The sequence below is a fragment of the Thunnus maccoyii genome, chromosome 20, assembly GCF_910596095.1.
Source record: "Thunnus maccoyii chromosome 20, fThuMac1.1, whole genome shotgun sequence".
NCBI classification, from domain to species: Eukaryota; Metazoa; Chordata; class Actinopteri; order Scombriformes; family Scombridae; genus Thunnus; species Thunnus maccoyii.
The window spans coordinates 11785985-11799291 of record NC_056552.1 but is presented as its reverse complement, the minus strand read 5'-3'; the positions used below and the strand labels follow the sequence as shown (position 1 = coordinate 11799291).

The 13307-nt window shown below is 39.1% G+C and overlaps 1 protein-coding gene across 1 annotated transcript; it reads right to left on the bottom strand.

The window, feature by feature from the left end:
* Window positions 1–1328: 1328 nt before the first annotated feature.
* Window positions 1329–12888, bottom strand: LOC121887018 (pyroglutamylated RF-amide peptide receptor). The gene is made up of 6 exons (XM_042397534.1): window positions 12365–12888; window positions 9605–9763; window positions 7414–7475; window positions 5969–6204; window positions 3999–4096; window positions 1329–3830 (listed from the first exon to the last, which is right to left on the bottom strand). The coding sequence occupies exons 1-6, from the start codon at window positions 12858–12860 to the stop codon at window positions 3433–3435; spliced, it is 1449 nt and encodes a 482-aa protein (XP_042253468.1). The 5' UTR covers window positions 12861–12888; the 3' UTR covers window positions 1329–3432.
* Window positions 12889–13307: the final 419 nt, after the last annotated feature.

The following is a 13307-nucleotide window of genomic DNA, read 5'->3' as shown; positions in this document are numbered from 1 at the left end:
GCAATGGGGAAACAATGTCGTACTCTACAAAACTCACCCTGTTGGCCAATCATCACATTTGAAAGGCAGGAACAAATTCCTGCCCCCCTCAGGATGATTTGCAGTTTAGTTTTGGTGATCCCTTAACTAAATGCCCACAAAACTAATGACACTCCCATCAGTCTCAGATGTACTTTGTGCTTATTGGCAAATGTTTGCATGCTAACATGCTAAACTAAGATGATCAACACAGTAAACATTACTGTACACCTGCTAACTATGTTAGGAGTGTCATTGTGAGCATGCAGCATCACAGAGCCACTAGAGTGTGTGTAGATTGATGGGCATAAATGGTGTGAACTTCAGATGGTCCAGGATGGTTACTGGCTAAAATGGCTGATAAATTAACATTTATCTCCCATGTCTAGTTATGTGAAGGGTTTGAGAAGTTTGTGTGGACATTTTAATGGTGAGTATTTTATACTAAAAAGATATATTTAGGTCTATCCCTTTAAAATATACTTTCAAACATGTTGTACATATGTACTTAATTATACTAATTGTTGAGTGTTTAAAGGGTAGGTTCACAATTTTTCAAGTCTGTCTTAAAATAATAGTCAGTTGCCTGTATGAACATTGAAACAGGTTTTGCTTGCTGTAATCATTCATTCTGGCCATTAAAAGATCCCTTTCACAAGTGCTTACAATCTAAGTGATGGTGGGACAAAATACACAGTCCTTGTTTTTAGCAAAATATATTCAAAAGTTTATATGAAGCTTATATGATGCTTCAGCTGCCTGATTTAGTCAAATAAAATGGATATCCTCCACAGTCCACATCTTCCTCTTTTTACTGAAAAAAGACCTCTTTATCCATCTTGATGGACCGTGTTTTCCTGTTTAGCTGCAGAGGAAGGATCATAACAAAAAAGAAGAAATTTTAAAAGATATTGATTTGACTCATTTGGACAGCTGAAGCCTCATATTGGCTTCAAATAAACTTTTGAACACAGTTTTGCACAGAAGGAAGACTGTGGATTTTGTCCTCCATCATTAACATTGTAAGTGGGTCATGAAGGGTTCTTCTAATGGCCAGTATGAACAGATGGAATGATTAAAGCAAGAAAAATATGTCCATATTCGTTTAGGCATCTGACTATTGTTTTAGGACAGAAAAATTGTGAACTTATCCTTTAAGGCCTGCAGACATTTGATAGACAGTATTTCATTCATTGATGAACCCCACAGATACTGGCACAGCTTGTGTTTAATGCACCTTTCCATATTTAAACATGTGACAGTTCAAGAGTTTTGAGGAAATCCTTTACTGACTAAATGGAATCGGGAAATTTGAGTCGATCAATTTTGCTAAACTACAGTAATCTGCTGCTAAATGGAGCAAAGCTGATGTGGCAGCCAAACAATATAGAGTACATGTCATCTTTTGTTACTGAAAAAAAAGCTTTTCTTATTAGGCTGTAGAAAAGTTATGTTCAATCTGGCAATAAATTATCACATGAAATGATAAGAGTTTACAAAATTCAAATATCAAATGGCTACATGATGCCCAGATCAAAAGGTTTCCATAAAATAATAAAAAAATCAGTGACAAATATTTGTCAAATAATGGAATAAAAATGTGTAAATTTTAGCCCTAACCCTTCCTTACCGGACACAAAACTGAGTTTATCAGGTGTTACTATTATTTTTTGAGTGAATGAGTCTCATTTCTAGGGTCTAAGGTCCCGTCTCTCTTTAACTCAATATATACTGAAAACAAAGAAACAGGTTATAATATTTAGTTTTATTCAATCTAAAATTGAATATTTCAACAAGATTATGACCTCATTTGTTGCAAAATCCTGTTCTCCTGTATGAGAAAAAAACAGTCTTTAAGAAATGCCATTGACAGTCGTCAAAGGGCAAAACCTGTGCAACACAAGCCAAAATTAAAGCCTAGCGTTCTGATCCAGAGATCTGGATTAACAAAAAGAAAGAAAGAAATGTGTTTTAAATGAAAGATGATTTGATTTTCAATGCAACATCTTTAAAATCAACAATCTGCACAGAAGAGAGAATAAAGCTGTAGAGCTGTAGTTACCAAACATATCATTACAGAACATGTAACTAACTTCATATATACACCATAATGGTAACGTTCACTTGTCGCATTTAGACAAAAACATTACGGAAATTTTCCACGGCACTATTAAGCAAACACATTAATACTGAACCCAATTTTGTCCCTTGTGTTATTCTGTGTGTGACATCATAGGCCATATTTATCTCTAAAGGAAGGTAACTCTGTGCATCTGTCCATCCCACAGGCTCATGCTGCCTCAACATCTAAATTTTGTTACTCGTGTGAAATGGCTGTATCAATTTACTATAGCAGTATAATAAAAATTCTTTGATTCATCGTTATGATTAAATGACTGAATGAACATAAAAAAAGCTTCTTTAGTTCATTGCAAATGAGAATTAATCCAATTTTTCTCTTCAATAAAGCAATAGACTGTAAAAATCAAAAAAGTGAATAATGAATATCTTGTATGTCATTGGGTTTCTTCTAAAAAGATCCTGTGTGGTGAGACATGAGGGCATGTGGTCCTTTATTTCAGCCTTAAAACTACAAAGGCTGTGTCTGCAGGGCCATCTTCTTTGTTGAGCAATCAATGTCAAAATCATTATGACATTCAATACTAAAATAGTTTAACTGAAAGAAAAGTGCAGAGTGTGCTCCTCTGACAAAAAGGGATGTTTGAAATCAGTTTTGAGTTTTATGAAGAGGTGATCCCTGATCTCCACAGGATTTCACAAGCAGTTAAAATGTCTACAAAGACACACATTAAAGGAATTTGCGTCATCTTGTTAAAATAAAGGTTTAGAACTGAATTAACCTCAACTGAATTGATTCGTGCTGAAGAGCTAATTTGGATTAATGAAAATAAAGCAGTGCAATAAAAGCTGAGGCGTTGCCCTTGGTCATCCTTTGTTGCTAAAAGCATGGCTTAGTAAAGTCAATGTCTATTGTCGGGTCCAAACAGTGGTAAAAGTTTTTGTTCATTTGGGATGACTTTGAACATCGTTCCCTCCAACACATCATTAAACGCTCACTGAGAGAGGTTGAATGCCCTGCAGATTTCAGAGACATCTCAACAGAAATGATTTCTTGATTCAGATAATTGATTGATTGGTGACTCCCAGGGTGGTCTTTATAGTAAAACTACCTCTTTTTGGGATTCCTTCATTTCCATCCTGCTGTACTCCTGAACAGAATTTTAAAAACTCTCTTGCTTCTGGTGCTGCAGAGATATATTTTCGAGCTGTTTGAGTCTTTGAACCGCAACTGTGAGACTTCAAATCACATCTGTTGTTGGGTGCCAGTGACTGACAGCAAACATGAGGGTTGAGTTCAACTGCTTAACACCTGAACATTGAGCCAGTCCCTCCTCATTTGACTTGAGAGGAGCTGTTTGCAGGGAGCTCTGTTTGGATGGTGGAGATTTTTTCACCCATTATTTCCAGGGAGCTCTCTCCATGCGATGAACTTGAAGGGCCTCTCTCCGCTGAGTGCTGCTTCGAGCTGTTGCCTTCATCTGATTCCAGGAAGGCTTCTCTGCTTTGGGGTTTAATGAACTGTACGCTCAGTTTGGGTGCCACCACGGCACCGCTCTGCTGGTTAGGTTTTCTGATGCAGTGGGACAGGGTGGAGATGCAGCTTTTCTTGAAGTTCTCATTCATGAAGGCATACACGATAGGATTGTTGAAGCTGTTGAAGAACCCGATGGCCTGAACAATGGCGATGATCATGTTAAGTGTCACCCCGTCGTATTTCTTCTCCAGGTCATCTGGACAATTACACACAAAGACAAGGTCACAACTTACTCTGATACACAGAGACAATAAATGGCAATATGCACTTAAGCTACTGTATGTCTAGGTATTGTTCTTATTTCCATTTCACATTAAAATTCAGATCAACTCTATGACTCTTTTATGCATTCAGCAATACTTACAATATTCAAAGAGCATGTGGACTGTGTGAAATGGTGCCCAGCAAATGGTGAACAGCAGAACAATGGTGATCATCATTTTAACAGCTCTCTTCTTTTTCCTGTAGAAGGATAAAACAAAAACAAACTAGTATAAGTAAAAGAGACTCTCAAGACAAGTAAAACATGCCTTACTTCAGGCATGTTGACTTGTTATAGCATCAAAGGAACAGGTGCAACTAATATCACTAATGATGGTACTCTTCCATTTAGGTAATTGTGCCAAAGAGCAACAACATTGAGTCAGCATGAAAGAAATATCAGGGCTCTGGCACTCATATACCTGAATGGAGGCCATTTTTTCCCAATTTGGAAGGGCCAGCACCCTTGTACTGCAGCCCTAACTCCCACTGTTGTCCAGGGGAGGATAAGGACAGCCACGTGTCTCCTCTGAAACAAGACTGTCCTCACCAATGTGATGTGGCTGACTCAGGAGGTAAAGTGGGTTGTTCACTAATCAGAAATTCAGTGGTTTGATCCCCGTCTCCTCCTGTCCACATAGTGTCCTCGGGCAAGATACTGAACCCCAAATTGCTCCTGATGGTTGAACCAGCACCCTGCGTGGTAGCTTGCCGCCATCGGTGTGTCAGTGTGTGTGTGAAAGGGTGAGTCAGCAGTAGAAACATTGTAAAGCACTTTGGATAAAAGCATTATATAAGCAGCCATTTACCAAAAGAAAAACAATGCAGCATTGGTTGTTTGTAGGACCAGTTTGAAATTACTATTCAAGTATTCCTGACAAGTGACTCAGGTTGGTTATTGTTTGCAGCTTCAAATTCTTGGCATGTTCTTTGAGAAAAAAAAAGAAACCAAAACGTTCTGAAAGCAAAACACCTTCAATTTCAACAGATTCAGAGTGCCATGAAAAGGTTTTGTGATATTAAATCTGTGATTTTCCTCATTTCCCCTCCAAGCACCCAGTAACCAGACAATTTTAACAGAGGTAGCAATCTAGCTGTTCTCTCATCCACTGTGCTAAGAGCTGTAACAAATGCAGTTTAAGATTCTGTGCATGCAAACAGAACAGCCCATCACACTGGCCATGTTGACTGCCATAGCATACATCAAACGTGTCATACAAAAGAAGCAATCAAGATATAGTGGCTGGGATTTGCTGATCGGGGGAGCAATTGTGATAAAATTACTGCTTTCCTGAAGAGTTGATGTGCTTCAGTGCTAAGATGCCGCCACTGTGTGGGCTTACTTATGAAACAATGGCTGCAGGTGTTCTGCCTCATATAAAACCCCACTAACATTAACACAATAACATCTGCCAGGTTCAAACTTTGCTTTCATTTATTGATATGTACAATTAAGAAACATATTCCTAGACAGAAGTTCTCAAATTTGGAACCAGCTCTAATTCAGCATCTCGTGCCTTGTCTTCTGTCCTCTCCTGAAAGCATTGGCATTTGTTCAAACTGCTTAAAATGGCCATTGCTTTCATTCAGTAGTAGAGCAGGAAGAAGAACAAAGGAGGCCAGGGTGGTTGGATCAATGTTCAAATCATCTATGTTTGATAAAGGAGACAGCTTTTGCATCCTGTTGCCTAACAACAGTAAATGTTGGTTTCTCTTTAACCATGACAACAGTTTTCCCCTGCTGCAAATATAACCATTACCTATTTAGCATTGGGACAATCATTCCCTACTTTTGGTTGCCGAAACGTGATGTAAATGTTCAGGGACCAACATTAACTGATAGTAAATATTTCATGCAGGAGTCCTGGCACACCAGTAGGAGTTGCTAGTGCAACTACACTGACATGTTCTTGTGATCCCACGTTCATCACCTTTCCACCCCCAAGCCAACAATACCACTAGCAGGTAGATATTTTATCCACACTACCAGATGTGTTGCTTGAGATATGTTTTTCTGTGGTAAAAATACATCGATATGAACACTCCAGGAGACATCTCTGCTGTCAAACCTACCTTGAGATCTTATTGATTTCCCTGTGGTTCATGGTGTTGAGGACTGAGGAGTCGCCCACCCTCTTGCGGATCCACAACTCAATGCCAATACGAGTGTAGAGGAACAGCATGGCTGCCAAAGGGAGCAGGAAAAGAGCCACCATGATGAAGGTGGTGTATGCCTGCCTGTGAGTCAGAGAGTGCCAACTCTCCTGACAGCACACGTGATAGTGATCATATAAGAAGTCGTACTTCACCTGGGAGAGGGGGGTAGAAAAGCTTTAGGTCATGAAAGAACGATCAAGACAGATAAAGTAGCTCTCGCTGACAGGTGACACACTTGATGTAATTAAAGCTACTGCAGTAGGCTATATGTAATACTCCTCCTGCTGGCCTAGTGAGAGCAGCAGACAGACACATGACATGGCAGCCGCTTTGATGAGCTTCACCAGGAGGGCATAACAAGACTCACACTCGATCTCCAGTGCCATCTCCAACAACCAGTAGCAGTCGCTAGTACAGTGACAATGGCGAGAACCCTCACTGGCTTCCAAATCATGAACACGGCCAGTCAGAGGTTCATAAAGACAGTTGAACATCATCTGCAGATGTGTCCCCAAAGCTGTTCCACAGTGCACCAACACATCATCTCTTATCATTTCCAAAAGACAGGCAGCCCCAATATTAGAGTTTCCTCACAAAGACACAAATACATGACAGCACTGGGTACATGCCAGCTCAAACAGCTATGAAATCAAAAAGTTGGCTGTGTTTCATGCAGTCTATGTCAAAACTTTGATTAAAGATTAAATACAAAATATAAAAATGCTGGATTGCAATGCATTTCAAGCTTGGTGCTCTTCCTCAGGCAATATCCCTGCTTGAAATGTTGCAATCTGGAGTAGCTGCTGATACATGCACATACTGAGCATATTCAATTCTCTCACTTTTTTTGCATTTGACGGCTCCCTTCCTTTTTGCTGAGTATTTTCACTGACCTGTGTGGGAAGCCTTTTATCACTCTTTTCCTTTGGATTCCTTGATTAAAAAAGCAGGTCACAATAAACACACATTTTTGCATAAGGTTTGAGGTGTTTGCTCTCCGGGGCAAGCTTAAAGCACTGAAAGTAAACAAGATAATATCGAACTATCTTTCTGAACCTCTGCCATTCAGTGGAACACATGAGCTGGAAGTACCCCTACTAGGAATCAAATCTCAGGAATCAATCCTTGAATTCCTCTGGTTCACGAATATGTCTGATGGCCTTCGTGTCTAATTACTTGCTGGTATCAGTATTGATATTAACCATAAAGCTATATTCTTCAAAGCTGAATCAATTATTTGACATTCAGATGTACAACATGAGTATGATCTTGCCTGCAGCTTAAATTAAGCTTGTGGTCACAGTTAAACAAAGCTAATGGAGGGATTTTTGTGGTGAGTTGCTTTGAAGGGCACCACTTACCTCTAGCTGTTGCACAAATAGCATTGGTGAACCCACTATCACAGAAGCAATCCATACAAGCCCTGCAGGATGCGAAGAGATATGTTATGCATACAGATACAGCCAACAGATAAGACTCTCGGTTCAAATACAGTCCATGTGCAATGCAGGACGTGCAGTGTGATACAGTAACTGCCAAGGAAATTCAAGGAGAGCAACCTGGGTGTGACTAATGCCAAACCGTAGTCACAGCAGCTGCACAATTCAATTCTTCTCTAACGTAATTAACAAGCTGCCAATCATGTCAAGTCTCTGCATGGTTCCACAGCAATTCTTTGTTTTCATCGCCATGAGTGAGAGACCTCAGTACTCTGATTTACCACGGCATGCTACATGACCTCAAGTTTATTCACTTGATTAGACATAGTTTCAGTGCCTTAGTCATTTATTACCTGAAATATTTGCACTTGGTAATCTTTTCACTTACTAAGGTTTTGACACACAAAATTCAAATGGGGAAACATTGGCATTCAGTCTGTTGTGAAGCTCCATAAGAAGAATTTGGTTTTGTCTTCTCACTTTTAACTAGAGCCCTAAGACTAATGATATTTTAGATTTTTTAAAAAGCCAATAACAAACACTTGACATGAACTTTTTTGGCAAGGAACCCTTAAGTTTAGTTGTTAAAGAGTTATACATATATATGCACTGTGGTGGTTTGTTTTTATTTTGTTTGTTTTTACAGTTGAGCAATAAACCTCATTATCCAAAATCATAGTGATAGTAAATACTATATGACAGTAAAAAGAAATAAGTGTGAAACCTTTATAAAATGCAACCTATAGCATATATATACATATATGTATTGCCTTTCTCTTTGCATATGTGATACCAATACATCTACTGTATGATAAGCCAGTATCAGCCGATAATATCAACTTGCTGATACTGTATATCATTCAGGCTCTACTTTTAAAAGGCTTGAGATATATTTGCATTTTATCAATTTGCATGCATATATAGGCAGCTACGACACATTCAGAATTCTTGCTTGTGCACTTTGTGTGATCCTTGAGCATTAAAAATTATGTCCACAATGGTGCAGATCAAGGTTGGCCAACACAAAAATGTATCCTTAAGAACCTCCAGTTTTGCACAACATCAACATAACAAAATGTGACAACACTCAAAGTGATTACTCCATAGGTAATAATGAATCTGCAGCTGCAAAAGTGGCAGCAGCACTATCAGAATACTTTCTGTCATTGTTGTCATTTGTTGTCTGACCTTGCTGCACATCCATACTGTATATACTGCTGTTCAAGGGCTTAAGGCTGGAATATACTTCTCTGTCTTCATGTAAGCAAATGTGCACAAGTGTTTGCATGGCTGTTTTTTTTTTTTGGAGTTTAAAGCAAATTCATATATAAAAAGTCTTTTTGGCAAAGTTTATAGTTAGGGCCAGCCAAGACTTGCCTGCCAGCCCCTAATTATGCTGCTATAGGCTTAGATTGTCGGGGGACTTCCCATGATGCACTGACCTCCTCTCTCCTCCTCCTCCTCTCCATCTGTACACATTCATGTACCATCAATGCATGTTACTAACTTGGCTTCTTCCCCGGAGTTTTTGTGCTTTCCCATCTCACAGGTTCTTATGGATCATCGTTGTGGACTGCCTAGTTATGGATTGTGGGCTTCTGTGGGTTATGGTTGCGGAACCCGTTTTGCCATGGTCCTACTTGACACCCACATCTGCTATTATTATAATTAGTCATATTTCTATTGTTATTATTGTTGTTATTGTACTTCTGTGTGTCTCTCTCTCCTCTCTCCCACTCCTTCTTTCTCTCTAAACCCAACCGGTCAAGGCAGATGGCCGCCCATCAAGAGCCCGGTTCTGCTTGAGGTTTCTTCCCATTAAAGGGGAGTTTTTCCTTGCCACTGTTGCCAAGTACTTGCTCATGGGGGAATGTTCGGACTCTGTAAATTAAAGAGTACAGTCTAGACCACCTCTATGTGAAAAGTGCCCTGAGAGAACCTCTGTTGTCATTTGGTGTCATAAAAATAAAATTGTATTTAACTGAAAAAGCTTATTTCCTTTTAATGAATCAGTGCAGCTGTAACTTGTTCACAGAACACAGGTTTCCTTGAACTCATAAATACATCCACTCCTAAGAGCATAATATAAGCCACTTATGAAAACATAAAATACCAAGCATCTTGTATGCTCTTTTCGATGAGTACTGCCTCCTCATTTTCAGTGGGAAGACAATGCCCTGGTATCTCTCAATGGCGATGCAGGTCATTGTGAGGATGCCTGTCACTATGGCTGTGGTCTGTACAAATGGAACTGTCTTGCAAACCAGAACACCTACAGAAAAAAAACAGAGGAATGAAAAATGAGGTACAGAGAAACAGCAGAACACATGTTTTTCTATTCAAGTTCGCATGACACCTATTGTGTGATCAGAGACTGGAAACAGAGGAGAGCTGCTCCTCATCCTTTTCATCTTCTTGTGGGGTTATTTGAAATTAAAAAAACAAAAATCTCTGATTACACTTGAACACAGTGATCTTGGCTTATGACGCTCAGAGCTGAAACCCAGGTGATAACATACACTGTTGGTAAGAGACACATGTCAGGTCAACCCTGATTTACCCAGAACAAATTGTGAGTGTATTTTAATAGAAGTACATGCTTTGAGCTGGCCTTCTATTGCTATGATACATTGAATGTCAGTGTCCTTGATGATCATCAAACATGCTCACAGTGTTGTGATCTGTGAAATATAATTAAATCCACTACAATAGCCATCTGTAATATTCCATCTGTAAAGCTAATAATGCTTGGTGTCTCTTGACACTTAGTCAAAGAGGTGGTGATTCAGCTCTTTGGTGCTTTTTGGAAGTTGGAGTGAAGGTGTTGTGTTTTGCCAAGTGCCCACCTGGCAGACACAATGGCAGACAAGATTTCAAATGTAACACAATGCAATAATTTACAAAAGTTAAGATCTGTAAGGTGACAGCACCTCGAATTAGAGCCTCAAAAACTACAATAGAGTTGAATCAACACCAATGAGGAGCATTGCATTGCATTGCATTGCATTTGGCTATAATTGCACAAGTGTTCATCATATTGAATCCAACCTCTGAAAAGTCTGACATGAGCTTCACAAACTCTGTGACACATTAATTTGTTGTGAAGATTCTGTTGACTACTGCAAATGCTAGAACTGCAAAAGAAAAAAACCCAAAACAGACTGTACAGTCCAATACCAAAGAGTTACATTGTGCATGTGGCATTTATATTGTGTGTGAAGTATTATCCTTTTCTTTAAATATATTCTCAACTTCATTTCCTCTCCTCACAGTTAAGGCTAAACATGATCAGCTGGCAGGTTAGCAAGTGGAAGGTCAGCTCTCAGTCCCTTCTGAGTTGTGACTCAAAATAAGTAGCCAGTTTTTTAATATTTTTATATATATATATATATATATATATATATATATATATATATATATATATACTGAACCCTTGAGAGGACACGGGGGGCTCTGTCTGTCATTTCAAAGAATTATCTCCTGCTGCAGCTATCTGGGCTTCTCCTTAAAGTTCATTCCTGGAAGAGATTTAAAATTTAAGTATTTAGATGTTATTATTTATCAGAACTTGTCATTCAAATCACACATTGAAAACCTTGTTTCCAAGCTGAAACTTAAATTAAGTTTCTTTTTTAGGACTAAATCCTGTTTCTCCCTCCAGGCAAGGAAACACTTGACTTTGGTAACTTTTTTTGCTTTTATTGGACTGCAGCGATCTGCTCTTTATGAATGCACCTGACCAGTGCCTAAAGGAGTTGTACACTGTATACTACTGTGCTGTACATTGTATTACTTGCTGTGGCAATCTTGCATACCACTGTACTCTGCATACTGCTGCTAAGTGGCCATCTCTGTATGTCCGCAGACTTTCGCATTGGTTGGCTTTTATATATTTTCTCTCTTTAGGCTGGTTCTTCCTTATCTGTGTACATACATATGTAAAAAACAATATCAATACCTCATGATATTCCACAGATGTTGGTCTCCAGAGTTAGAACAGAATTAGGCAAAAAAAGCTTTTAAATATGCTGCCCCTTCTTCCTGGGATAATGTACAGAAGGACCTGGAATTGTCAGTGCTGATGGGGGATTTGAGTCAATTTTAAAGGATCAAGAAAACAGTATTCTTGGTAAATGTGATTGCTCCTAAATTTTCACTGAAAATCGTTTTAGAAAACTGCACCTGTTTATGCATCATAACTGGATTTCTGTCCCTGACCTTGTATTGCATATTTACTGGATCCATTTGTATTTGTCTGTTTGTATTGTTTATGTTCATTGGTGTAAAAATGTTTACGCTGCTCTCTAGGCCAGGTCTCTCTCAGAAAAGAGATTTTAATCTCAGTGAGACTTTTACCTGGTTAAATAAAGGGTATATATCTTTTATTTGCTTGCTGGCCGACATAATTAGAGCTGCCTGATGTGTGGCTCTGCTTGTTTGGCTTAATAATCTGTAGTTTGCACTGGTCTGGCAGTGTTTGGTTTCATTGATTATTCCTCTAATTTGCAGTATAGTTGTTGTGCTGCTTAGGTTTTAATATTTTGAGTACATTGTCAACTCATATCTGATGATTTCATACCTTGCATCATTATTAGTTAGGCTGCATACTCCTTATATTCCTTAGGCTATTTGCTCAGTTAAATTGATGCATTTTTACATTTGATGTATTTGTAAAACTGTGCAACGGTACATTTTATTTTTCATTATTGTTTTCCTCACTGTTGAACTTAGTTTGGTGAGGTTGTAGTTGAATGTGATTCTGTCCAACACATCACAGCAGTTTGCCAAATTTTCAATATTCAAATCCTGTCGAGGTCATTCATGACATGCTCCTTAGGATAATGAAGTATAACTCTAAAGGTTTGAAACTCACCTCCGAACCATTCAGACGAGATATTCTGCAGCAAAGTAAAAGGGATGCAGAAGAAAGTGATGAGCAGGTCGCTGACCGCCAGAGAGCAAATAAAAATATCTGTTGCCGTCTGTATCGCCCGTTTCTTCAAAACTATGTAGATCACCAAACTATTTCCAGCAAGAGCCAGGACGAAAATAACCAAGTACATGATCACGAAGGTGGTCTTTGCACTGTACGGTAACTCGGGGATGTAGACGAGCGGCTGGATGTTGTAAGTGTTGATGAACTCCTGGCGGCTCAGGTTGTAGTACTGGAGCATCTCCTGCAGCACTTCAGGAGTTATTTTGGTGGACCCCTGCGCCGAGTCTGTCGAGGCTGCCGCCATCCTGACACGCGTCTTCAATCCTGAGCCCAAGTTGCTTGCAGACAGAAAGAAAAAAAAATAGAGCTGGAACCTTCTCTTCTTCTTTAAGCCACTAGTGCATCTGGATGTTGCGCTGCCTCCGTCACTCATCAGACCCTGCTGCTGTCGCTGCAGCAACTGTTGCTCTGTGTGTGTGTGTGTGTGTGTGTGTGTGTGTGTGTGTGTGTGTGTGTGTGTATGATAAGATACAGTATATCGATCTGATGTGTGAATATTTTATCCCATATGCTCAATAGCTTAATTCTGTTGGATTTTAAATAAATCTATGTATACAGAAACTAAACACACATAATGCAAATCATCACAATTATATCTTACTAACACATTTTTATTGTAGAGCTAATTGAGGAAATCAATTTGACCACACATACTGCAGTCTAGATCAGTGGTTTCAAACCTTTTTGGCAGTTGTGACCCCTTAAAAGTCAAGACGATTTTTATTTATTTAGCCCAGTTTCACATCCAGATTGTGAAGCATCAGGGGATTTCACAATCTGTACAGCAATGCAACGTGAGAGAGGCCAGGATCCTCCTAGT